Below are 27,881 nucleotides of genomic sequence, written 5' to 3' on the forward strand. Positions count from 1 at the left end.
CCAGGAGGCGGCACTGAAAAAAGTAAGCAGCCGCCCTCATTCAGAGCGATCGCTTGCAGCAAGTGATCGACTCTGAATGAGGTCCATAGTGTGGATAGCCTTACATCATGTAATAGGTTTTATATTATACTATGTGTATATTATCCTAAATGAATTTCACACTATTAAAATCCTTAAAGAAATTGTGTAGTTTCTCAAACTCCACCATTACAGTCCAGGTTTTAAGGATATTCATGCCTGAGCCCAGTTAATTAAATCATATGTACTGAGGTACTAATTAAGTCACTTGTGCTCAACCAAGGATATCCTTAAAACATGCAGTGTAATGGTGGAGTTTGGGAACCTCTGGTCTAGTCTCTTCAAATTTCCATACCAGCACTTCTAAATTCCCACTTTGACCACTGGTTACAGGTGAATTATGTTGCTGAAGACTATCTTTTTAAGTGGCATGAGGGTTTGTATGGAGTTGTTTACCAGTAGTGCACCAATGGTTGCCAGGCAACCAGTGATGCACAATCTGTCCAATGGTGTAAATAAAGTTTAAAACCCATCAATATTGGACACATGACACAGCATCTGTCTAATATTGCAAATAACGCATTGGTTTTAAAATGATATTCAAATAATATTATTTGTATTATATTTATTTATTTTTCATTTTTAATCTTTATCTTTAATTTGGTTAATCTGTACCTGGAAGTCTGAGAAGAGGTGCAGAGCGCATGTGTCACCCGGAAAAGTAATCATTCTATATTACAGACTTCCACAAGAAAAAATAGACAACCAGACTCATGATTGCCATACAGTAAAATATTGTCTTTAAAAACTGATTATTTTTTTAGTTCAATAATCCTTCTAAATGTCGCTACAGTTCAGTGAGCTGTGAACTTAAAAATGTCCATAGGTTCAATAAATATACAGTATGTCTTTATTCAAATATTCACATGAATATTCAAAGCTTTGAACAGAATTGAATTTTGAAAATGAATCCATAAAAGCATTATTACCCTCAATTTTATATTAAATGCATTTAATAATTAGAACACCAAATAAATTAAGTTTTTTAAAGACAATATTGTAGTATAGGGTGAATATTGTACTATAGGGTGAATCATACTGTACATGGATGCAGTTTTCTGAGTCATCTAAGGAAATCTACTACTAAGCTACACAGGGTAAAAATAGTTAACAATTCATATTTGTATAAATAGTAATGTAGAAATAATGATGATAGTGCTCTAATCTGCAATTTTTTTTTTTTAACAAACAGAACCTCTGACATGCAGACATAATGGAACAGAGTATAAGGTAAGCTATTTGTAGCCTTTATGGGGGCAGTTCAATTACAAGTGACATGTCGCTAAATATTATGCAATGTTCATCTGTGCACATACAGTATATGTCTAATGTGGTAGGCATCAACATGACGAGATTTACTGCACACCTCTATAGGGTGCAAGGAAAAACATGCATAGACCCAAATGGTTTATTTTGCCATTATAAACAATATCTTATTTGTAATAATTTCCATATGCACTGTTACAGTGTATGTATTTGTGCGTGTATATATATATATATATATATATATAGATAGATGTATGTATATTGGATATCATATGCCGGTGCATGAGATGCCGGCAGTTGAAATACTGATGCTGGCATCTCGATCTTGAAGAATCCTGACAGAGTCAGGTAAGTACTCTAACCCTCCTTTGGTGGTGCCTAACCCTAACCTCCCACTGGTGGTACATAACCCTAACCTCCCCCCGATGGTGCCTAACCCTAACCCCCCTTTTCTACACCCTAAACCTAACCCTCCCCAGGGGGTGCTTAACCCTAACCTCCCCCCAATGGTGCCTAACTCTAACACACCCTCCCCACAGCCTAACTCTGCCCGGGGGTTGCATAACCCTAAACCACCTGGGGAGGTTCCTAAACCTAACCAACCAACACTGGGCTAATTTAATACTTACCCACAGCCTTATGTTTGGGATGCCTCATGGTCGGGGGCCGGACATCGGTATCCTTATATGTATGCCATTGCGGCACTGGCATTATGCCGGGTGTCAGGATTCCAGCATCGGTATATCAACATCCAGGATCCTGTCTGCCGGCATCTTAAATGTATCCCATAGATATATATATATATATATATATATATATACTGGTATTGGATACTCGGCACTCCTGCTGATGTATGCAAAACTGTCACCGGGTGCCCTCTTTCATGGATAAAATACAAACAAGAGGCAATGAGTTGGCAGCACTCACGGTTTTGACAACAGTCAATTAGAAGTCTCTCTCCCCACAAACTGAGTTCAATGTTTCAAATATAATATAATGAAAAATTTATATTTAATTTGAAACATTGAAATATATTATAAGGGCACAGTCGCAGTGGCATAATTTCATCCTAGACGCCTAGAGGCAAGTTATCATTTGGTGCTCCCCCCCCCGAATATGTGAGTATGTTTTTATTAGGCCTATTTACTAAAGTAAATTTGTAGGATATCCCTTCAAAACACCCATTTTGAGATGTGTCTAACTGGCATAAGAAGCTGCAGAGGAGCAGTGACACCACTTAGTAGGGACAGGTTATATAGATAGATGGAAGCAGCAACTGATGGTCTGACACAGTATATCAGCATATGGTTATGGTAGCTTCTCAGGTGCCAAGAAGAGGTGCCATGTATTGAACAGTCATGATGGTACACTCCGGGTACATATTTAAAGACCTAAGTGGGGTGAATATATTGTGGGCAATGGAGGAGGTGCCCCTTCAGTGCTGGCGCCCGGCAGCAGGTGCCTCCATAGTCTACCATAGTTCTGCCCCTGCACAGTCGTACCCTTATATTAAGGCAGAATCTATTAAACTGAATTCTCCCATAGGAAATTCCTGAGATAGGGCATGGTGTTTGAGGGGCTACATCTCAAAAGCTATTGGACATACTGAGCTGAAATTTGGCATGGACGAGTAGAACTGTTGCTTGGTGTTGCATGCTTAATTTCAGGGCACAAAAAAAAATGAGTAAGGGAACAATCTAAAGTTTAACCTGTCAGTTTTTTTTCCACTTTCTGTTTGGTCAAAACTGATACTTTTCTGCTTTAGTCTATGGGGGATTTTTGGGAAGGCATAACTCAGGGTAGAGGATGAATTAGGACTTGGGGTTTGTTTTGTAGCTCTAGTTCCAGTGTAGGACCTATTGGGGTTCAGGTTATTGAGAAAGTTACAGTTTTTAAACTATTAGCCCAGAAATGCCCCATTATACAGTATAGATAGGGAATGTCAACTTGCTGCATATGCTCAGTAGGTGTCTCCTGTAGGGGGTGTACTGTGGTTTCACCTGGGTGCACAAACATGGCCGGCGGTGTGAGCATTAGCGGAGACCTGCTGCTCAAAGGATACCCATGAGGGTCCAATCCCTGCCAGCCATTCTGCAGAGTTTGGTAGCAGTATCAATTTCAAAAATGGTGCCTCAGCTGCAGTTTTTAAATTCAAGATGGCCGCTACAAGCCAATCATGGCTTGTGACATCATCGTCCCACCCTCTCAGCTGGCTTATATAAGCAGCGGCATGGCAGTCCGTTGGCAGGGATGGAGAGTGGAAGACTCCTTAAGAAAGAAGACGGCCGAAGTCCTAGTGGGCGGCAGCCATGCAAAAGAGCTCAAAGGCTGCTGCCCACAAGGAGAAGAGGACACCAGAAGCCATGTGGAGGTGGCAGCCATGAAAAAGAGCTAATCGGCCACCACCCACCAGGTGAAGACACCAGAAGCCCTGGTGGGTTAGCGCCTGCCAGGTGAAGAAGCCGGAGGCCCTGTTGGTTTGGCGCCTGCCCGACAAAGATGCTGGAAGCCCTGGTGTGTCGTGATCACTAGACAAAGATGCCGGAAGCCATTGTGGGTTGGTTCCTGCCAGGTGAAGACTCCAGGAGCCCTGGGTGGGCAGCCTGCATGAAAAAGAGCTTAAAAGCTGCCGTCCCCTGGGTGAAGATGCTGGAAGCCCTGGGGATGCTGCAGCCTTCCCTAGGTGACGATGCCATAGAAGTCCTGGGGGAGGCGTCAGCCATGTAAAAGAGCTTAAAGGCTGCCACCCACCCAGGTGAAGGTGCAGTAAAATAAATTATTAAAACATTCGGTATTTTGCTTATATTTTACTATTTCTTTTACAGGGATACTATAGGTAACAGCGGACCCTTAATGCCCCACTTGCTGGTACTTGTAATTCTCCAAGTACAAGCATGTGGGAGAGGCTTGCTGGGACCTGTAGTTTACCTGCAAAAGACAATGGCCCTCATTCAGAGCCGTACGCTCTGAGCAGAGCGCACGCTCTGAATGAGGGCCGGGCTCCATTTTCATGGAGCGTCCTCCTGGACGCTCGTATAGCTGTGGGTCACCACCCACAGGCTATACGAGCGTGCTTTGTAATGGCCGCGATGGTCGAGAGCATCGTGACCATCGAATTTGCGAGCCGGAGCCTGCGGTTGAGGTTTTCAACTGCAAGCTCCGGAGTGATTTTGGCTCTATCAGAGCCAAAATCACTCCCACTGACATCACTAGTGATGTCAGTGGGCCGGCTTCTGATGGGAGGCGTTCCCGTGGGAACGCCCCCGTCAGGGAGGCACGCCCCCGACACGCCCACCAAAGGGGGCGTGCTGTCAATCAACATTGACAGCACGCCCCCTTTGATCGGACACAACGAGCGAAGGACTTTCCTTTGCTCGTCACGTCTGGCGCATGCGCACGACGGAGCTCCCTCCGTCGTGCGCATGCTCAGTGCCTAACATCGACCCACTTGCGAGCGGACAGCCGCTCGCGAGTGGGTCTGAATCAGGCCCAATATTTTTATTTTTTTCTTTGCACTACTTTACATAGTAATGCTTTGGCCAGGGGATCTAGTGAAAGGTTTCCCCTGTCTGTGGCACTATTCCTCCCCACTAGAAAGGGTCTGATGGTGGCTATGGATAATACAGGAGACCCCCTATGCTTTTTGTCCCCTGTATTTCCAAAACCTACACTGGCTCACTGAACCTAGTGCTGGTTATGCCAAATACAGGGGACCCTTACATCTTTTGTCCCTTGTATTTTCACAACCAGGACTAGCTCTCAAAAGCCCAGTGCTGGGTGTGCTAAATACAGGGGACCCCTATGTAATTTTCCCCCTGAATTTTCACAACAAGGACCTGCTGTGAAAAGCCCAGGGATGGTTGTGCTTTAGGGGACACACATGCCATTTAAAAAAAAAGGCACTTGTTTTCCTTTTTTTTTAACACACATGCATGGACAGATCTCACTGATTCATTCATTTATCTGTGTCTTATTGAGTACGGATTGCACTGATCCATGCATACATCTCTGAATAATTTTTTTTTACACAGATGGACTACATCACGGATCGCACTGATCCATGCATGCAGTCACCTACCTACCTATCTTTAGATCTTGCACAATAGTTCTTATGTCAAAATGTGCTGTTTAAGCACCATATCGTGTCCTGGAGTGTCGGGGAGAGTTCAAGGGAAATCGTTCATGATATCGCATTGTGAGCACATTGTTTTGTGTGTAGGGGCCTTAAGAAGCAATTCAGGGCTGGGATCACCAACACCAGTGAGCCCCTCTGTTCCCCACTGTTGTCCCTGTGCACTGCCCCACTGCTGCCACTGCTCTGCACCTGTGCTGCTGCCCCTGTGCCCTGCCCCACTGCTGCCACTGACCTGCAAGCCTGCAGCCTGCCCCCGCAGCCATCTCTTCCTCTGCAACACCGAAACACCTTCTGTGTGCTGTCCCCTACACCACCCACGCTAGTGTACCATTTTGTTGCCCTTCTCCCCTGCAGGTGGCCCGGTTTGCTGCTCCCATCCCTCATGCTTAATACATTTTAAAAAGCAATGAAATTCCATAGACAAAAAAACTTGCAGTTTCACATGTCCCATTATGGGGCATATTCAATTAGCCGCGATAAGCCGTCTTCGGCAAAAAGTTTTCGCCGGTGACATCATTTTGCCAGGTGAAAACTTATCCCCATTTTCAATTTCAAAGACTTTTCGCCGGTGCACAAAGTCAATGCATTGGAATAGGCGAAAAAGATTTGCCTATGAAAGTTGGCGTAAAATAGTGCAGAATTGGGGTTTTTGGGTGCAAACTTGTGGAAACGACTCTGCACCCTTGGGTCAGCCCCCCAAAGGTAAACTGTGTCAAAAAATTAAGAAAAAAAAACAAAAGAACACCCCAAAAAAGTACTTTCATTTTGGGGGCGAAAAAAAAACAAAGTTGGGGGACAAACTAAAAAACTAGCAAAATAGACTCCAAGGGGTCCCTAAGTATGCCCCAGGTGTTTTTAAGATTGCAGGTGTTTGTGGCAGGTGGACTTTTTAAGTTTTTTAAAACTTCACTTTACCAACTTTAATATATGCTAGCACCCATTTTCATGTACCCCAAATTTGCTGGGACTACTTATTTTCTGCAAAAACAACCTGCTAAATGCTATTCTTCACCACTTCTGCAAAGACGCTTTTTAACAGCTATTGAGATCATTTAAGTACCCCAAATACCTTCAGCAGGCCTATTCAGGGGTATCTAACGTGATCCTCAATGTCAGTGCATCTTTTGGGGGGTGTCAGGCTGATTTCCCCAATTCTGACAGAACTTTTTGCTGGTTTCGAATTCGCTGAGTTCCGTTTTTTGTAATTGAATATGGAGATAAGCGGGGACATGCGCGATACTTTTCCAGCAGAAAAACCAGCGATGTCCGCGAAAAGTCCGTCATGCGAAAAGTACGGGACTTTTCACACCTAATTGAATATGCCCCTAAGGCTTCTTGCACATGATCTGAATTTACACAAAACCTACTGACTTTCACATTTTCAGGGGACTACCGGAGTCCTGAAAGCATAGATTGAGCTCCTGTAATCCATCCACCTCCTGTTAAAATTAGCAGGACAGGGAGCATAATGCTGTGAATAGCTGGTCCATCAGAAAGGCAGAATCACAATGACGCCTCTTCATAGACCTACGATTCACAGCATCATCCTGCAAGAGAGCAGGGCCTAATGACTTAAAGCACCTGGCCATGTCCCTTTAGTGATCAGCTGCATCTCCACTCCAGGCACTCTTTCACAGCGGAGAAAAAAAAAAGTTAGACATGTATGATTTATCAATGTCTGGTTTGTATTGCTTCATAATTGATCAGATATTATTCATGATCAGATCATTCAAGCTAAATTATGTTGGATTTGTGATGCAACATTTGAGGCCGGGGACAGAGAAAGAACTACATACACTTGAACAAGGATTTATAGCAGGAAATAATAGTCACTATTGTTATGGAGTAAAAAAAGACACATGAATCCTGTTCTTAATCAGATAGTCGTGACCTATTATATAGCACTTTGTAGTATTTGCACTACCTTATACTGTTTAATAAATACTTACAATACTTATTATAAAGGAAAAACATATGTAGTGGTGTATAATAGGTCAAATCAACCTCTGGGATTAGAGGTGTGCCTATAATATAGCAATGTAAGGCTGATGCCCAAGGCAGCAGGTTGTGAGGTGAAGAAAAATGTGGTGAATTATTTTACAAAATGTAAATTTTCTTGCTGCAAATGTTCAAACGGTATGTATGTAGTTAAAAATCCTGTCGGTCAGAATGGCGACGCCAGAATCCTGACACCAGTCAAAATCCCGGCGCCGGCATCCCAACAGTAAGTAGTGGGATTAGGGTAAGAGGGGTTTGGCTAGGCAATAGGGGGAGGATTAGGATGCAGGGAGGGAGGGTTAGGTTTAGGGGGAGGGTTAGGATACTTACCTGCAGCTGTCAATATCCTAACCCTGTCGGGATTCTGACCGCTGGGATCCCGTACCCAACTCATCCAAATTAGTGTTTTACCCTTGTTAGCAGATATAACAACAAATACATTGTCAATATGGGCCTTTTTTGTGTGTATTATTTATGATCGCTTGTGAGAAAGATCAGAAACTATTCCACTTTGGTTGGTTTCCCAGGCAATAGAATGATATTCACACCCCTGGGAACAGTACAATTATATTAAGCATACCTGTACAAAGAAATCCATATAATTTTAATAACATACTTCCCTACTTTTCATACATTCACTGAGGTACACAGGACTCGATGACACCATTTGCATAATCACAGCATGTCCATGTCCACATTGCAGGCAGATAAGAGCCCCTGCAGAAATATTACTGTCTCCCTCGAAAGTTCAGAAGTTCTACCCATAATTTGAAAGTCTCCTGAGCAATCCTTGAAGAGTATGCAGCTATATATTAAACTAGTTTGTTATTTCCAAACCTGCAAATTAATTTTTCAATGAGATATCACTAAAAAATGTTTCTGTGATAGATTCATGCCACCTTACTAAATCTTGTTCTTCTAATGTTCTAGATAAATGACTCCTTCAGAGATCCAGATAATCCCTGTATGGTTTATACTTGTGATGTGACTGGTATGACAGCATGGGCTGACACATGTCCACAACAGAAGTACTGCACAAAGGTAACATGTGGCACAATCTTATTGTATCTACCATAAATCACACTGACACGTATTGAAATCCATCCAATAGAAGTAGGAACAGCATGAAAATAATATAAACACCAATATTTTTGCTAAATCATATAGAAGACGGTTATATAATCACCATACATTAATATTTTCAAGCTTGAGGTTGATAAATGTTCTATACGTTATACAGTACTGACATAATTGAAAATGTTTAATTTTGATAAAGCATTTGGCAACATTTAAGATCAATAAAATCCATGTTTACACTGAAGGTAATTTAGGAAAAGTACACACAAAATTTCTCTAACCTCCTTCTCCTCTTTTGCTTCCTGATCTCCCTCCTTGTCCTATGTGTGGTGAGAAGTGTGTTTACCCATAGATTCCCATTGAGTTTTTCAATCTTACCCTCTCCTAGACCTAACTCCTAGGGGTATATTTATTAAAGTGCAGGTTTTTAGAAGTGGAGGGTTTTGCCCATAGCAACCAATCAGATTCGACTTATCATTTATCTAGCACCTTCTAGAGGTTAATAGCTAGAATCTGATTGGTTGATATGGGCAACATCTCCACTTCTATAAACTCAGACTTTAGTATATATACCCCTAGTGACTTCCTACTCACTCAGTTTACCTGAATAAACTGGAAACTGTCTCTATTTGTTAAATTAATTCTGTCTTTAAAGCAGGTGGAAACACGTTTCTGCATGTTTAAGATACACTTAAGTTTTACACAGAAAAATATGGTAATTAATGCAAACATTTGCAATGATGCTGAGTTGAGTTTACGTCTGTTTGCATAGCATATTCTGCATATTTTTGCACTGCAAGCATATATATAGCTGCACCCATTTCAGTTTCATCTGCATATATGAATAATGGGGCTCAACTAGACTCACAAGAGTAATGTACAGTGAATGCGTGTTGACATAATTGTAGGTTATGCAGAGATGGCCAGAAGCATAAATGCACTGTTTTCAGACTTTTTTTGCACTAAGGTTAGGGCTGGCACCAAAGTACACCCATGGTAATTCTAGGAATAAGCCAAACATACAGATAGGGTTGGGAGAATGAATATACGCATTTAGTTCTGTGCACACAATAGTAAAGCAATTATGGCCGACTTGTGTTCAATTCTGTAATAGGATCTAAATGTCTATTCAAAATAAAATCTTGTTCATATCCTCATTACTTTCTGCTTACATTTGTCTTTTTAGGATAGAAGAACATATGATGAATTTGGATGCTGCTATACTTGTAAGTGCAGCTATGCATTGATACTGTATGTATAAAAACAAACTCTCCAGGATGAACATGACTTGTACAAATATGTTTGTGTGATAGATAGAGAGGAGATAGGAAAGGCGCTGTCAAAGCAGCTAGTTCGAAAGGGGTATGTCAAACCCCAGTAAGCACAAAAGGGAAAGAAGAAAGGATCGAACAGCGCTGGTAATAATGGCAGTATAGAAACTGATCTAACACTAATTAGCTCCAAATCTAGTGGAGCAACATCTAAATATAAATGACAGATAATAAATAAAAATGGTTCCCTGAATTATATTCAATACGGCTTGGTTCAGAATTCAGAACATTTAATAATAGAATTGTTTAAAATATATAATGATAACAATCACACATGGAGTAAAAAGCAACAGCACATAGAGTAATAATATTCCAGCGTATAAGGTGCATGTGTGGACTCAAATCATAGGAGTCTCGAGTCCATATAGTTCAATGGTATTGTAGAAATCAAATAAAATGTCACAATGTCACAAGAAAAAAGCAACCCACATGGAAAGAAATGGAGTATATTGAGGCAATCCGGACAATTATCCAGCAGTTGTCAGTATATTACCAGCCCGCGGAGATGATCCAGTTAGTGGCTGGTCCAGTTAGCCAGCGGGGGCCGCCACTCAATGGCAGATGGTGAAAATGTATAGTGCTGGTCCGGAACTTCCCGAGTGTGTCTCCAAATCAGTCCTGGTACTCTGGGGTGCTGTAAGTCCTGCGGTGCTAAACGCGTTTCATTGTGGAACCCCCCACAACTTCGTCAGTAGCTCATTTGAGCTACTGACAAAGTTGTGGGGGGTTCCACAATGAAACGCATTTAGCACCCCAGGACTTACAGCACCCCAGAGTACCGGGACTGATTTGGAGACACACTCGGGAAGTTCCGGACCAGCACTATACATTTTCACCATCTGCCATTGAGTGGCGGCCCCCGCTGGCTAACTGGACCAGCCACTAACTGGATCATCTCCGCGGGCTGGTAATATACTGACAACTGCTGGATAATTGTCCGGATTGCCTCAATATACTCCATTTCTTTCCATGTGGGTTGCTTTTTTCTTGTGACATTGTGACATTTTATTTGATTTCTACAATACCATTGAACTATATGGACTCGAGACTCCTATGATTTGAGTCCACACATGCACCTTATACGCTGGAATATTATTACTCTATGTGCTGTTGCTTTTTACTCCATGTGTGATTGTTATCATTATATATTTTAAACAATTCTATTATTAAATGTTCTGAATTCTGAACCAAGCCGTATTGAATATAATTCAGGGAACCATTTTTATTTATTATCTGTCATTTATATTTAGATGTTGCTCCACTAGATTTGGAGCTAATTAGTGTTAGATCAGTTTCTATACTGCCATTATTACCAGCGCTGTTCGATCCTTTCTTCTTTATAAATATGTTTGTGTTAGGACACAAATATGAAGCTGGCTACACATTCAAGACAGGAGAACTATGATTCTAAAAATAAAATTTGCCACCCAATCTTGTGGCAGATAAAATCAGGGCCATAACTAGGGTGGTGCGACGCGCCACCACACAGGGCACCGCAGGGCATGGAGCGCTGTTTGGGCCTGTCAATTTTCTGTTTATAATCAGTCTCACTTGTAGCTTCCTCTATTTTATCCCTGTAATCTCCTGGCCACCCCTATCTCCTCTTTCGCTGACTTCACCCTCCATCTGGCCACCTCCCCAAGCACTTTCAGTCACATCCTCTTTTATTTAACACACACATTTAAATATGCTGCCATACCTGGGACTCAAACCTATCACCCCTCACCTGGCAGTCAGACATCTTACACATGGAGCTATCTGTCCCATAATTTCTGAAGGCAGCCATTTCCAACCCAGGTGTTACTAGCACTCCCCAAGTACCCTTGCCGGTGAGTTCAGCTCCTGGCTCAGAGTACACACATGGATCTCCCTGCCGCTGATATTTGCTGCATATACACTACAGGCATAGCTCTTTCTATACCTTCAGTCAGTGATCTACACTGCTGTCTCCAGGCTGTTGTGATGGACAAATCCTGCTGTAGCTGCAGCTTCACCAGCACTCTCCTACATCTAGAGCTGGTGAATTGTACTGCACAATTATTGGGTATCTTCACTACAGCTATTGGGTTGACACTGTTTTTGGCAGTGACACCTGGATAACAGTGGTACAATGAGATCAGTACCCTTTATCATTGTATGAGGCAAATCAGATGTCTCTGTTTGAAAAATGCTTTTTCTGAGCCCAGGGCACCAAAAAGTCTAGTTACGGCACTGGCATGGATTAAGTAGGAGTGAAGTAGGTGATCCTTTTTTGTTTTTCTAAAGTAATTAAAACTAAGGGCCTGATTCAGACCCACTCGCGAGCGGCTGTCCGCTCGCAAGTGGGTCGATGTTATGCACTGAGCATGCGCACGATGGAGGGAGCTCCGTCGTGCGCATGCGCCAGACGTGACGAGCGAAGGAAAGTCCTTCGCTCGTTGTGTCCGATCAAAGGGGGCGTGCTGTCAATGTTGATTGACAGCACGCCCCCTTTGGTGGGCGTGCCGGGGGCGTGCCTCCCTGACGGGGGCGTTCCCACGGGAACGCCTCCCGTCAGAAGCCGGCCCACTGACATCACTAGTGATGTCAGTGGGAGTGATTTTGGCTCTGATAGAGCCCAAATCACTCCGGAGCTTGCGGTTGAAAACCTCAACCGCAGGCTCCGGCTCGCAATTTCGATGGTCGCGATGGTCTAGACCATCGCGGCCATCAAAAAGCACGCTCGTATAGCCTGTGGGTGGTGACCCACAGCTATATGAGCGTCCAGGAGGACGCTCCATGAAAATGGAGCCCGGCCCTCATTCAGAGCGTGCGCTCTGCTCAGAGCGTACGGCTCTGAATGAGGGCCTAAATTACTATATTGATATTAAAAGCTAAGTATATTTCCCTCCTGCTACTTCTGAGATGTACCTGGTATAACTCATATGAATCATTTAGTAAAATATTCTTAACTTTATTATAAAAGACAGAGTAGTCCATTACTTACTAATTTTAGACCATTTGTTGATCATTGTGGTAAATAATCATTTTCACAAGCAGTGAAAAATATTAAAAAGTATAAAGTACAACTAAACCAAAATTTTACACATTCATATCTGAAGCATTAAGGCAAAATACATGAAGGCTTGCTTAAAAAAAACTGCAGAAACTGGTTGCACAATATATGTAGCATGTACAATATCTTCTTCATCATGCCACATGGTAAGTACAGTAAATTCAATACTGTATGTAGAGGATGTGCTGTATGGGCTTCCTTATCTCAGTGGCCTGTGTGTACAGCAAACATTGCAGCCATTATCAGTATGCCAATGGCTCTACTTCACAGTATATGGAAATTACCCTTTACCTAACCATTCATAGTATTACAAAACCAGCAATAGCATACAAACAATGAGTGCAGCATGTGTCTCCTCCATTGGACAATCTGTGCTGACATGCATTACGGTTGGAGTACCAGAGAGCATGAAATTACATTTATATATACCTGCATAGAGCTATCAATTGTTAACAGTGAAAAGTGCACTAGGTGGTAAACATGAAGTGATTTCTTCAAAATGTGAGTGAGGAGGAGCAAGTCAGGTTGGTGTTGTCGGTTAAGATGACCTTTTAGATCAGGGATAGGGAACCTGTTTTCTGCGGAGGGCCATTTTGATATATATAACATTATTTGCGGGCCCGGTGCAGGCCATGCTCCCTCCAAGTGATGTCACAAGGGACGGGGCCACAATCACCGATGACTACAGCAATGCCCGGAGCATCCTGAGGATGCTCCGGGGAGCTGTAAGGGCAGTGGTGTGACCATCTGAAGCATCCTAAGGATGCTCCTGGTGGCAATGCTGTGTAGATTCTGGCTGCAGGGTGCCATTCTAGGCACCCTGCTAGCCAGATGAGGCTAGCAGAAAAAAGGCTCAGAGGGTCACACCAAATGATTCCGCGGGCCTTATATGGCCCCTGGGCTTGAGGTTCCCCATCCCTGTTTTAGATGAATGATGGATTGAGCAAAGCAATTCTGTGTTTAAATATTTGTATTATTTACTTTAGTATACATAACATATTCATCTTGAATAAAATACTTTCCATATATATTACATAAATTAATCATTTTACAACCATATCTTGTTACAAAATACTACTACTACCACAAGGAGGTATGACAATATTATTATTATTTTAGATATTCTTCTTCCTACTCATCATCCATTATATCTATTTGTGTTCTCTATATACCTTCACATTCGTCCATAAATATTCATTCCCCACATATCCTACCATTCACCTCTCTCTAACATCCCTTACCCAAAATGCCCTTATCATATTGTCTGTTCACACTCTCCTAAATTCTATGGACTGAATACCAATTGGTAGATTAAAAAAAACTCAATTGTTTCTGTGTGGGTACATTTAAAGTCTAAATAAATGGGCCCCATTTGTTATAAAACCTCTACTCCTATCTCCAAATCTGTACATGTGGCTTGCCTCTCTATGTAAATTGTCTGCATTATATCTAATATGACTGTTCGATCAAAAGAGACATCCTTTCAATCCATTTACTGAGAATCGCTTTTCTTGCTATTGTCACTATTACTGTCAATATGGGCACTCCATGTTCAAACTTTGCCCACATCAATGCCATGGGGTCTAACGTAATCTTAATCTTAAATGTTCTATTTAGAAAGGATATCAACTTATAAAGCAATTCTAATGTGTTGCCGGTGATGAGAGACCTATTAATAATTCCAAAATGGTAAAAACTGAGTTTTCATAGAAGGAGTTGAGATTACATGCAGTAAACCCAGCATAACAAAGTAATTTCACAAAGAAATTATTTATTTTGGGGAAATTGTAGATTTTGTTTGAAATGGAACAAAGCATTTCACTTTACAGGATCTGTCCCAAATGTGAAAATGTGAAATAAGATTGATGTTGGCAGGTGCTCTTTTAGCAGAGTTGATCAAAAAATATTTAAGGATCCAAAGAAATGTAGACAATGAAGATACTATCAGGAGCACAGTTTTAATTTCCACTCAAAGTCTAAGGGGTATATTTACTAAAGTGTGGTTTTTAAAAGTGGAGTTGTTGCCCATAGCAACCAATCAGATTCTAGCTATTATCTTCTAGAAGGTGTTAGATAGATGTCAGTGAATGGGTCAGCATAAGCAGGAGATTGTCCATATATAGGGCCTTCCATTTGAGTGGATGCAGCTCCTTATATGCCCGCAAATGCACAGAAGTTAATTAATTAATTTTGAGCATCTCCAGTTGATTGTCAGGAACTGTATGGGAAGTTCCTTGGGAGAAGACAAAAGCCAGGGGGTTAGGGCGGCTAGGGAACAACAAAGTGAGTGACAATACTAGGTCTCCCTATTGCGGCAAAACAGAGGTGCAGAGTCTAACTTACTTGGTGGTGTTCCCCGGTGACCCCCGCAGTTGGGATATGGGATATGGGTTTTGCTGCACCAAGTGAGCAGGCTGTGGCCCTCTGGATAGGTGCCTGGGAGTGGTAGGAAGACCGCTAACTATATTTATGAGACTTAACACTGGAAACACTAGGAATGTAATAGCACAAAGAAACACTAGAGGCCAGTGTAAGAACTGAATACTTGAACACAGGAGTTCAATGTATGAAATGAATACTTGAACACAGGAGATCAGTGTATGAACTGAATACTTGAACACTGGAGATCAGCATATGAGCTGAATACTTGAACCATGGAGATTAGCAAATGAGCTGAATACTTGAACACTGGAGATCAGCGTATGTACTGGGAATTGACACCACAGTAACACAGAGAGGCAGCAGGGGAACCAAACAGCACAATAATAACAACACAAGAGCTGTAAAGTAAAAATCTGGAGTTCAGTGAGAGAACTGAAATGACAAACTGGAAAGTCAGCATGGGAGCTGATATAAATAACACTAGTTGACAACAAGAAGGCTGAAGCAACACATTGAGGACTTAACATGGAGAAAAACTTGTCAGTATCACAGTCACTGGAACAGCGAAGTTGAACAGCAGTTTCCTATTCCTGGAGTCAGACTTAAATACCCCTAGATGGTTGGTCATTGGATCAGGAGATCAGCTGAGAGACCGCAGGGTTGCCATTGGAGGAAACTGATCAGGAGACATAGACCAACATGGCTGCGCCCATGCCCGCTACCACTGGAACCAGGATACACACATGGAAGCCCTAGCAGACCACAGGGAGCATATTCAGTCACCACTCACTTCCACTCCCAGCAACTGAACACCTAAACCCAAGGACGCCAGCGCAGAGGTGAGTAGCAGCTGATCCCAGGCCACAACCTGACATTGCATCAGAGATAGACGAATATTGGTCGGATCTCTCTTTGCATGAAATGGGCAATTCAGACCAGCAGCTGCTGCAGTTGCACTCAAGAGATCAGTCTTGTGTGAATGTCATGGGCATGTAGCTAGATTTCTGTGCTACTCTGAGAAAGAGATGGGAAGCCTGTTTCTGAAGGATCTCTTATATACAGCATGCGCCAGGGGCAAGTTCCGATAATGATGATCATGGTTATGGCTGTGGACAGAAAAATAGTGGCCGGTGCAGCTTCATGCTTGTAGCATTACCAGTGTGGCTTGTAATATTAGCAGAAGATAGTAATTCTGGCACCAGCAGCATCACACAATACAGTCACTTAACATCCAACATAGAATGAGGCCCATAATGTGGTATTGAACTCCCCAGGATCCATCTCAATTGCCAAAATACTGTTATTAAATTTAATTCCAGCTAAATCAGTCTCTGATTTAGCTGGAATTAAAAAACTACTGAAAAACTACTCCCTTCAATTAGCATATTTTTCGTATGCAGATTGCATTTCCCATAATTGTAATGGGAAATGCAATTTGCCTGAGATTTACTAAAAATCATTTGAAAAATAAATACTGGTTCCTTGACTTTTGCTCTATTTTGACAGGCAGAGCAGAGCTGGGAGCTTTCCCCAGTGATCAGCTTCATAGTCTAAGTAGGGGAGGCAGATGTGGATCAGCGGTGGCCAGCAGTGGCAGAGCAGGAAGGGGTAATCAGCGGTAAGGAGGACAGTGGAAATGTTTAGAAGAGAGGCAAGGGTAGGGGAGGGAGCAGTGGTGGTGGTGGCAACAGTGGGGTGTCAACAGCCAGGGGTCAAAGGCAGGCTTAGCAGGAGCAGGGAGCCGGGCTGCAGAACCAAAGAGCTAGGGAAGACAGGCAACAGCAGTGGGACGCATGCACAGACACATTCTCTCTGTATTTTTTTTTTAAAGTACAATGAGAAGTGCGTAGAGGGGAATAGCATGGACATAACTTTACTGCAATTTCTGTCCCTGAAAGGGATTTTTTACACATTCATGTGATATTTCCTGAATTCACAATGCAAATTTAGGCTAAAATATCTCACTACAAATGCATTTGAAATGTGGATTGTAGTAAATAGGGGCCTAGATCTTTTAAAAGAGCAGGAATTAGTTGAAGCATAATTTAGGGTCTTGCCCTGCCTCAACAATAACTATAATTTGGTCTCATGTTGAGGTCATATCATATTGTACCCCATTTATCAGAGTAATGAACATGACAGAAAAGGAGCTAATAAATTAAAATGTTTATTATTAATTATTATTATTATTATTGTTCTATGCCGTAAATGCATCCAAGTTACATGCTGAGGAGAATTTTAGACTTGACATATCATGATACTTTCCTCAGTAGAGATTTCCATTAAGTCAAATGAATGGAATTCCTATGATTTTCTATAGGCGGTAAACATTCCTTGTTTGCTTTTGAAGGATTAGATGAGCCTGGGTGCTCCCAGAGTGGCTAAACTCTCTCTGTGGTCCATTGTTTGGGCAGATACAAAGCTGTAAGTCATATGGGCCTATTTATCATCACTTAATTTTTACAAAAGCAGGTGAAAATTAAAATTTTCACCTGCAATTGTAAAAATTAAGTGTTCGGGCCATTCATTGAGAAGGTAAAGCAGGAGATATCACAGATATCTCCTGCTTACCTTCCTCTTGCGGAATGGCCCACTGTCCCCATACACTAGTATGGGGACAGAATTCATCAAGCTCCGTAAATATAATTTATTTGGAGCTTGATTGCAGTAGCATTCACCATCTTCAGATGGCATTTGCTCCGCCACCTGCTCCTTCCCTATGGGAAGGAGTCCTGGGACATGAAGAAGGATCCTTTTGGATCCCTCCGTCCCTGTCCGGCTCCTTCTGCCGGACGTCGGAGCTTTTGTGCGCATGCATGACCTGTAGTTCATGCATGTGCACTGCTCTTGTGAGAAGTGAAAGGATTCACTGCTCTGGAAGGGGCAGTGAAGCCGCTCATTGGGACAACTGATTTTTGGTTCAGCTGTCTCAGTGCCGGAGCAATGATGACTTGCTCTGGTGTCCATGACGAGTCAGTGTGTTAATTATCAGGGTCTCGCCTTGCTCTAATTGAGCTGCCCACCCTCCAGTGTGTACTGAGAAAGAATTTTTGGCACAGACGGGAACCTTGTCAGCAATCGACGTAGGAGGCTACTTCCTCAAAATGTGGAAAAAATGATGTTCATCAAATGAGCTACAAATTCCACAAGGAAAACCTTTACTGCCAATTACGTCCAAAAAATACAGAGGCACTTGTAATGGTGGATTTCAGTGGGGACAAATTAATATTGTTTGAAGATATACACACTGATGAGGGTGAGGAATTGGATATTGATGGCGACAACATCTTGCCTCTGTAGAGCCAGTTTGTGTACATAGAGATCATTGCTAGCAATGTCACCTGTCCATTGGTAACTTGTTTTGTGGGGGCCAAAACAACCCAATCACTTCAGCCACAAGTGGCAGTCCCTGTCGCTGAATTTATTTGTTTGTTAAACTGTACATGTCCTGTTTAATCTATACAATATAAGGGTGGATGAGAGGGCCCAAGGATAGTTCCATCTTGTACCTCTTTTCTTTGCATTATGCAGTGTTTGGAGCATTGCTGACTGTCTTTTTGCATCGACAACAAACATTATTATAGTTTATAAAACCTCCATCCTTTCTGCCACTGCAGTGCCACTCTTGTTTCCTAGATGTGCTATGTTGGAAGTTGCACTGCCACAGCTGCTGAAATCTTCTACATATGGTTGATAACTTCCAAAAATGTCCAGAAATTGTTATGGCCACAGACATCATTTTTTTTTTAAATTCTGAACCACCAAGTTGATTGGGTGGGCAAATCATGTTAGATTTTCAAATTTACACAGTTTTTATTAATTGCTCCTTCCAACCCCAATCTGTTGCCCTAGGACTTTGGTGAATTGATAGTCCATTATAATTAACAGTTCAGCTCAATAAATGCCTGCCTGCTTTGTATGTACTGTAGGTTACTCTAAGCGGAATAACTGGATAATGTTGGGTGTCATGCGAGAGACCAGAACTATGAACAGCAGCACAGAGCATCTTCCTGCCAGGATGTGTGCAATAAAATGCAAATACATTTAATATAAAAATAGTTGTGTATATTGGTCATATACATACATATTTAAATGTACATACCATGCATAAATCAGGCTGAGGCACTTCACCTGTTGTTGACAAACACATTCCAGCAGGCCTGGAAAACAGCACAGATGCTGTAGTTCAGCCATAGAGCCACAGGCTGCTTTCCTCTGATTTAAACAGCAAGTCTTGGTGCCATTATCCCCAGCAACCTCCCTGTGCACAAAGTAAACATCTGTTTACAGTGTGTACTATTTAGCAACTCCACAAGCAAGGCCACTGCATTTCTATTAGATGTATAAAAAATATACAGCATATATGGGCTAAATCAATATTCAATCAGGAAGTGGCACAAAATGGCTGCCCTCACTGTGTGTTAGCGACAGGTGCTCTTTAGATGTCACTCAGGTGGTCAGGTTTTAGGTGGTTGGTTCACATAGCATTGGACACAAGTGGGCTGCTTCCATATATGCCCCAAGCATCTCTGTGTGATGGTGCAGACACTGCAAAAATATATTCTGACAAACTCTCCATGCTCGAATAGTGAACCTTCTCCAATTAAAAGATGTCTTTCAGGTACTGAAGAACTTGATCCTACATTGATCCTCCCTCATAAATTTTCTTCAGAATCAAAAAATGTAAATAAATGTACAAAATAATCAATCCTTCCTTCCTTTCCCTGCCTTCAACTACTTCATAAACATACTCCATATATCTCAGGCCTCTGATCAAGTTTTTGATCAATGAAAACATTCTTACTTTCTATAAGGGGTCAAATAGTTTATTAAACTGCCATCCTGTCTGCCTGTTACAGTCTCCCAGGACCCACTATGTAAACCCCCAGAACCACAAGGCAAGCCAATAACAGCCACCCACTGTTCCCTTAGAACTCAATACATTCACTGGTACTTAGGTGGCCATCTGGACTTAAACTCGAAGTAGTAGCAGTTTACACAGATATCCTAGGAAGACAAGGGTATACGTGACACCTACAAGAGGAGTGACAGAAGAACAGAATCTGCTGGTTAAGGCTCTGGAGTGGCTGAAGAATCAGGAAATGGCTTATAAGAGCCTGAGTGCATCTAATGTTGCAAAGCGGCTTTGTCTGGCATGATGCGGCTGGTACAGTTGATGGTATTGATGTGGCACAGAGTGACCGTAGTGCAGCTAAGTAAACTGGGATGCAGCTGGTATGGCTGGTGGTAATTGATGTGGCCTGGAGTAACCATGGTGTGACTAAGTTTAGCCGTGATGCAGCTGGTATGGCTGTTGGTAATTGATGCAGCCTGGAGTGACCGTGGTGCAGCTAAGTTAGCTGTGATGTGGCTGGTAAAGTCGGTGGTATTGAGGTGGCCTGGAGTGAATGTAGTGTGGCTAAGTTAGCCGTGATGTGGTAGGTACCACCGGTGGTATTGACGCAGCCTGGAGTGACCATGGTGTGGCTAAGTTAGCCATGATGCGGCTGATACCACTGGTGGTATTGATGCTGCCTGGAATGACCGTGGTGCGGCTAAGTTAGCCATGATGCAACTGATACAGCCAGTGGTAGTGATGTGACCTGGAGTTAACTCGGTGAAGAACAACAATGCAGAGACAGAATCCACACAGCAGGAACCGGAAGGCACGTTTGAAGGCATTATAGCTGGCAAGGCTGTAAGGATGCTGCTAGGCATAAAAAAGGTGAGGAACCAATCAGAACCATGAACATTCATCCTGTGTTCCCAATAATGCGTGATGTCATCCGGCATCCAGATCGCCTAGCAACAGTTGATACAGTTCCCACATGGCAGGTGGAAATAGTAGGAGAGATCACTGAAATGTTGAACAAATCTCTCTGGCAACTTGTAACAGTACTCCCCCTTGACAAGGGTCTAAGGAACCCCAGAACCTGGTTTGTTGAAAAAGTCTTCAAAAAACATTTTCTTCAACCTAGGAGCGTGCAAATAGTTTTCCAGAACCCAAGACCGTTCCTCTGGACCGTATCCTTTCCAATGGACCAAGAACTGCAAGTGTCTTTGTGAGAACCTGGAATCTAGAATCTTCTCCACCACAAATTCTTGTTGACCCTGAACAACAACTGGAGAATGTCTAACTGGACACCCGGACTTAAATTTCGAGGAAGAGAAGACAGGTTTTAATACAGAACAATAAAAGGTGTTGTTAATATGAAGAGAATTGGGCAGGTTAAGCTGGAAGGTGACATGATTAACCTGAGAAAAAAGCCGGAAAGGACCAATAAACTTGGGACCCACTTTCTGTGTTGGTTGGCAAAGTCTGATGTTCTTCGTAGCAAGCCAAACCAAATATCCCACCTTGAATTTATATGGCTTCTGGTGTTTGTCTGCAATAGTTTTGGAGCGAATTGAGGCTCTATGGAGACAATAGTGTACCTTGCTTAAAATGCAGTGTAGCTGAGAGACTGAAGATAGAGATGCAGACCCCTTGGTATTGGGTTCAAAGGAAATTACTCTGGGATGCAGTCCAGTTACATAGAAGAATGAAGAAACTGAGGAAGCAGAATTACACAAATTATTAAAAGCAAGCTCTGCCAGAGGCAGATTTGTAACCCAATTATTATGACATTTGGAAATGTAACAACAGAGATACTGTTCAATGACTGATAGGCACACTCCGTCTGGCCGTTGGACTGAGGGTAATAACCAGAGGAGAGACTGAGGCTAATTCCTAATGAAGAACAGAAATCCTTCCAAAATTGGGCAATAAACTGTCCCCCGGTTGGATTCAATATCTGAAGGTAACCCATTGAGATGAAAATATGCTGGAGTAGAAAGTTCTTTGGCAGAGGGAAGTTTGAGCAGAGGACTAAAATGTGGCATTTTACTAAAGCAATCCACTACAGTCCAGATTACAGAACATCAAGAAGAAGTAGGGAGATCAACAATAAAATCCATAGCAAAGTGTGTCCAAGGCCAACTGGATATGGATAAGGGTAGAAGGAGAACAGAAGGAGCTATATGAGGAGTTTTATTCTGAGCACAAATGTCACAAGCAAGAATGATCTCAGGGATGTCTTGCACCAATGAAGGCCACCATACTGAATGGGAGAGTAATTCCATAGTGTCACAACCAGAGCGTCCTTACCTACTGGCTCGCAGTCTCTGCCTGTGTGAGTGCTCTGGCACGAGGGGTGCTGGTTCCTGGAGGTTGGCGCGAGGTGCGCAAGGAGGTCCCAGGGTAACAGGCCATGCTGGTACAGGTAAGACTGGCAGCTTCTTCATGCTGCAGACTGCTGGACGCCACCATCTTGGTTTTGGGCATGTAACCTGAATGGGCCAATCAGGTTGGAGCTCTACATGTGACTCTCGCCAGCCTATCTTGCACCTTCCCATGGTACTTAAGGGTGTTCAGCACACCCTCTACTTGCCAGTGCAACATGTTCTCAGCCTTGCTGTGTGAGAGTTCTCTGTGCTCCCTAGCCTTGGTATATTGCAGTCTCAGCAGTGTCTCATATGCTTCCTGTCAGCATTCCAGGCAGTTCCCAGGATTCCTGCACCAGCTATACCCCGTGTCTCACCCTCCACTTGTTACTGACCAGCCGCATGCACTCAGAACCCACTGCAGTTTACAGACCTCTGATCCTCAGTATAGCTCCATTGGAATTTCTTCTTTGTCAGTTCATTACCAAGCACCTGTTTCTCTGCCTCACATCAATTGGATTCAGTCATTACCAGACACCTGCTTCTCTGCTTCACATCTATTGGATTTGTTTTATTATCTGAAACTTGTTTTGCAGTTCCCCAGCAATTAAACATTTATCCTCAGATCACCCAAGGACTTGCGTTACAGTTTTTATATATTTGTTTAATTCCATGAATCTAAATACTCCCATTACACCAGCTGCCTTTCAGTTTAACAAGACCATTCCTGCTTCAACTCCTGATTCCATCCTGGGTCCAAAAACTCCCCAGGTCCTGACAGTTTGCACTGACCTAATGGATTTGGCCACTGGACCGGAGTACAGAACGGATTTGTTACAAGGTATCCCCAATCGGCTAGAAGGCCAGGAGGCTATGCAATGGCAAATTGCACAATTTCTCCAGAGATGGCTCACCGGCAAGACACCTTGCAGGCCTCTCTGGTCACAGCTGGTACCCCAGCAGTTGCCACCCAGTCCACACCGATTGTCCCTACTCCCTGTGCTCCACCCCGTCTGCATGTACCTATGCCCAGTAAATTTGATGGCAACCCCCAAGGTGTGTCGGGGGTTTCTCAACCAGTGCAACATGCACTTTACCCTTCAACCCTCTACTTCCCTACTCTGAAAACCAAAGAGGCCTATATTGTGTCCCTGCTATCTGGAATGGCATTGGAGTTGGGCCCTGATTCAGAGCCGGACACTCTGACAGAGCGCTTGCTCTGAATCAGGGCATCTTTTTTTTTCTGGAGCGGCCTCCTGGCCACTCACATTGCTTTGGGTTGCCACCCACAGCTAATGCGAGCGGCCAGGATGATAGTCGCGATGGTCAAGACCATTGCGACCATCGGGCTTGCGATGAGACCTTTGTGGTAGGGTCTCATGGCCGCAAGCCCCAGAGAGCTTTTGGCTCAAACAGAGCTGAAAGCTCTCCCACTGACGTCACTTGTGATGTCAGTGGGGCCGCCCCCAAATGGTAGGCATTACCATGGGAACGCCTCCGTCTGGGCAGCCACCCCCCCGACCTGCCCACCAAAGGGGGCGTGCTGTCACTCAACATCGACAGCATGCCCCCTTTGGTACGAGACCCAGAGCGACAGATTGCCCATCGCTATCCGGGTTTTGCGCATGTGCACGATGGAGCCGGCTCCATCGTGCCCATGCGCTCTGGGCCACCATTGACTCAGTTGCGAGTGCTCAGCGCTTGTGACCGGGTCTGAATCAGGCCCCTGGTTTCCCCCGCACTGGGAGAGATCAGATCCTCTACTGGATGATTATTCTCACTTTTTGACAGCATTTAGGAGGATTTTTGACGAACCTGGAAGGTCGACTTCGGCATCGTCTGAAATTATGCGCCTCAGACAAGGGATTTGTCTAGTCAGTCAGTATGTTATCCAATGTCAGACCTTAGCTTCAGAGTTAAAATGGAATGAGGAAGCCCTAACATCGACTTTCTGGAGTGGCCTCTCTGATCGTTTGAAGGATGATCTAGTCATCCCGGACCGCCCTACTAACCTCAATGACCTCATTTCTCTGTGCAACAAGGTGGACCTCCGCTTCAGTGAATGACAGGCCAAGAAGAATAGGCCTGATCACCTCTGGTTCCATCCTACTAATTCCCCCATTTCTGCTACTCCTGGAACAGACATCACAAGCTCCCGCTCCTAACCAGTTCCAGGGACATTCGGTTGGGAGTAGTGCTTCCATCCTCAGGAAATATTTAGTCTGCTCTACTCATAGCCCTAGACTTGAAGCAAGGACTTGTGTTCGTTTCTTCTCTCCTGGATTCTGGTGCGGCAGAGAACTTTATTACTCTCAAACTTGCTAGAAAGCTTCTAGTGCCTTGTATCTCCCACAACCATGCCTTTACCTTGTTGGCTGTTGATGGCCATCCCATTGTCAATGGTACAATTTCCAAATGGACACAACCCCAAATAGTTTGCATAGGAGCCCTTCATTCTGAGCTCATCAGTTTTTTGATTACACTGCCAGGGATATCCTCATATCACATCATGTGATGCTTTGGGTATAAACACAATCCCAAAATCGATTGAAACTCCATGCAAGTACAGTCCTGGGGCAATGCTTGCCAGAAGTATTGTCTTCCAATTATTAAACCTATAAGGAAAATACAGACATCAGAACACCTGCAAATTCCTAAAGCATAAAGATTATTCTCAGATGTGTTTTCTGAAAACAAAGCTAATATCTTACCTCCACACTGAGACTGGGACTGTCCAATTGATCTGATGCCAGGCAAATCTCCTCCTTGAGGTTATGCCTACCCTCTATCGTAACCTGAAACCAAAGCCATGTCACAAAATATCCAGGAAAACCTGAGTAAGGGATTCATCCGCCAATTCACGTCTGCCGGTGATGGATTTTTCTTTGTGTCCAAGAAGCATGGGGGTCTCCGACCTTGTATTGATTATAGAGGATTGAATGATATCACTATAAAGAATATCAATACCTGCTACCACTCATAACAGTATTGTTCGACCAAGTCAAGGGTGCCTCTATCTTCTCAAAGCTTGATTTACATGGGGCCCACAATCTCATTAGGATCCGAGTCAGTGACAAATGGAAAACTGCCTTCAATACCCGAGATGGGCATTTTGAATACCTGGTGAAGCCATTTGGACTCTGTAATGCCCCTGCAGTTTTCCAAAACTTTGTGAATGAGATATTCAAAGATCTGCTTTACATTTCTGTGGTGGTATATTTGGACAATATTTTAATTTTCTCATCCACTCTCCAAGAACATCAAGCCCACATCAAAGAAGTCCTGTCACGGCTAAGAGAGAATCATCTATACTTCAAGCTTGAAAAATGTATGTTCAAAGTCCCTTCCATTCCATTCTTGGGGTATATCATCTCGGGCTCCAGATTGGAGATGGATCCAAAAAAGGTTAAAGCAATCCTGGATTGGTCTCGCCCCACCTCCTTAAAAGCAGTCCAAAGACTTCTCGGCTTTGCTAATTACTATAGATGATTCATTATGGGGTTCTTTTCTCTGGTGGCTCATATAACAGCCTTGACCCATAAAGGAGCCAGTCCCTCCAAGTGGCCTCCAGAGCCAGAAACAGCCTTCCAACTGTTAAAACAGGCTTTCATCTTCGCTCCAGTGCTAAGGCAGCCAGACACCAACAGGCCTTTTCTTCTGGAGGTGAATGCCTCCTTGGAGGCAGTGGGAGCTGTCCTGTTGCAGAGATTTGAAGACAACAGGATCCACCCATGTGATTTCTTTTTTTAAAAGTTTTCCCCATTGGAAAAGAATTATGCCATTGGAGAACAGGAATTGCTGGTGGTCAAGTTATCCCTAGAAGAGTGGCGTTATCTCCTCGAAGGTGCCAAGTATCCTTTCATTTATTTATTTATTTATTAACAGTTTCTTATATAGCACAGCATATTCCATTGCGCTTTACAATTGGAAACATTAATAGAACAAAACTGGGTAATAACAGACAGATATATAGGTAGGAAGGCCCTGCTCGCAAGCTTACAATCTATAGGGAAATAGGCATTGATACACAAGGATAGGTGCTATATATTGCATTTTGGTCCAGCCAGAATGCACAGTTTCTTGGTTGGCTGCATGATCCAGTCACACAGGAATGTCGACCAAATGTCATGAGGATGTGAGAGAAAGACAATGTGTGAGATTGAGTGTGGACTGTTAAAAGGGGATGGAATTAGATATGGAAGCTATGAAGGTTATGTGGGAGGTTCTGGAATTTGATAAGCTTACCTGAAGAGGTGAGTTTTCAGGGATCGCTTGAAGGATTGGAGACTAGAGGAAAGTCTTATTGTGCGAGTAGTTTATTCCATAGAGTGGGTGCAGCATGAAGAAAGTCCTGTAACCATGAATGGGAGCAAGTAATGCTTGAGATGAGAGACGCAGATCTTGTGCTGAGTGGAGAGGTCAGGCTGGGAGATATTTTGAGATGAGTGAAGAGATGTATGTTGGTGTGGTTTGGTTAATAGCCTTATGTGTAAGTGACAGTATTTTGTATTGAATACGGTAGAAAACCAGTAACCAATGGAGGGACTGACAGAGCGGGGCAGCAGAAGAAGAACGTTTCACAAGGAAGATAAGCCTTGCAGCTGCATTCATAATGGATTGTAATGGTGATAGCCTGTTTTTGGGAAGACCAGTAAGGAGGCTATTGCAATAGTCAATGCGGGAAATAATAAGTGCATGGATTAGAGTTTTTGCAGTGTCTTGTGTGAGATATGGTCGAATTTTGAATATGTTTTTTAAATGTATGTAACATGATTTTGAGACAGATTGAATGTGGGGAACAAAGGACAGTTCAGAGTCAAGGATGACACCAAGGCAGCGAGCTTGTGGGGTGGGGTGGATGGTCGAGGTATCAACAGTGATAGAGAGATCAGGTTGGTAACTGTTATTGGCTGGTGGAAATATAATGAATTCTGTTTTAGAAATATTAAGTTTCAGGTGGCGAGATGACATCCAAGATGAAATGGCAGAAAGACATTCAGTGACACGGACCAATACAGATGGAGATAAATCTGAGGAATTGTAGATTTGAGTATCATCCACATACAGATGGTACTGAAATCCAAAAGAGCTGATTAGTTTGCCAAGAGAGGTGGTATAGATTGAGAATAGCAGAGGACCTAAGACAGAGCCTTGCGGTACTCCAGCTGATAGAGGTAGCGAAGAGGAGGCAGAATCAGAAAAATGAACAGTAAAAGAGCGATCAGATAGGTAGGAAGAAAACCAAGAAAGAGCTGTGTCCTTAAGACCTAGGGATTGCAGTGTTTGTATGAGAAGAGAGTGGTCAACAGTGTCAAAAGCAGCAGAGAGATCTAGAAGAATTAGGAATGAGTAATGCCCTTTAGCCTTGGCAGTGACA

General features: G+C 43.1%; 1 protein-coding gene across 1 annotated transcript in view; it reads left to right on the top strand.

Moving 5' to 3' along the window:
• The first annotated feature begins 3,882 nt into the window (after nt 1–3,882).
• The window catches only part of LOC148515256 (integumentary mucin B.1-like), a 43,874-nt gene continuing 19,875 nt past the window's right edge, over nt 3,883–27,881 (top strand). The window contains exons 1-3 of the mRNA XM_088480250.1: nt 3,883–3,984; nt 8,408–8,518; nt 9,741–9,780. Of these exons, the coding sequence (XP_088336376.1) occupies nt 3,883–3,984; nt 8,408–8,518; nt 9,741–9,780 (253 nt within the window). The remainder of the gene's footprint in view (nt 3,985–8,407; nt 8,519–9,740; nt 9,781–27,881) is intronic.

The sequence above is a fragment of the Taudactylus pleione genome, unplaced genomic scaffold, assembly GCF_031769625.1.
Source record: "Taudactylus pleione unplaced genomic scaffold, aTauple2 ptg000251l, whole genome shotgun sequence".
Taxonomy (NCBI): Eukaryota; Metazoa; Chordata; class Amphibia; order Anura; family Myobatrachidae; genus Taudactylus; species Taudactylus pleione.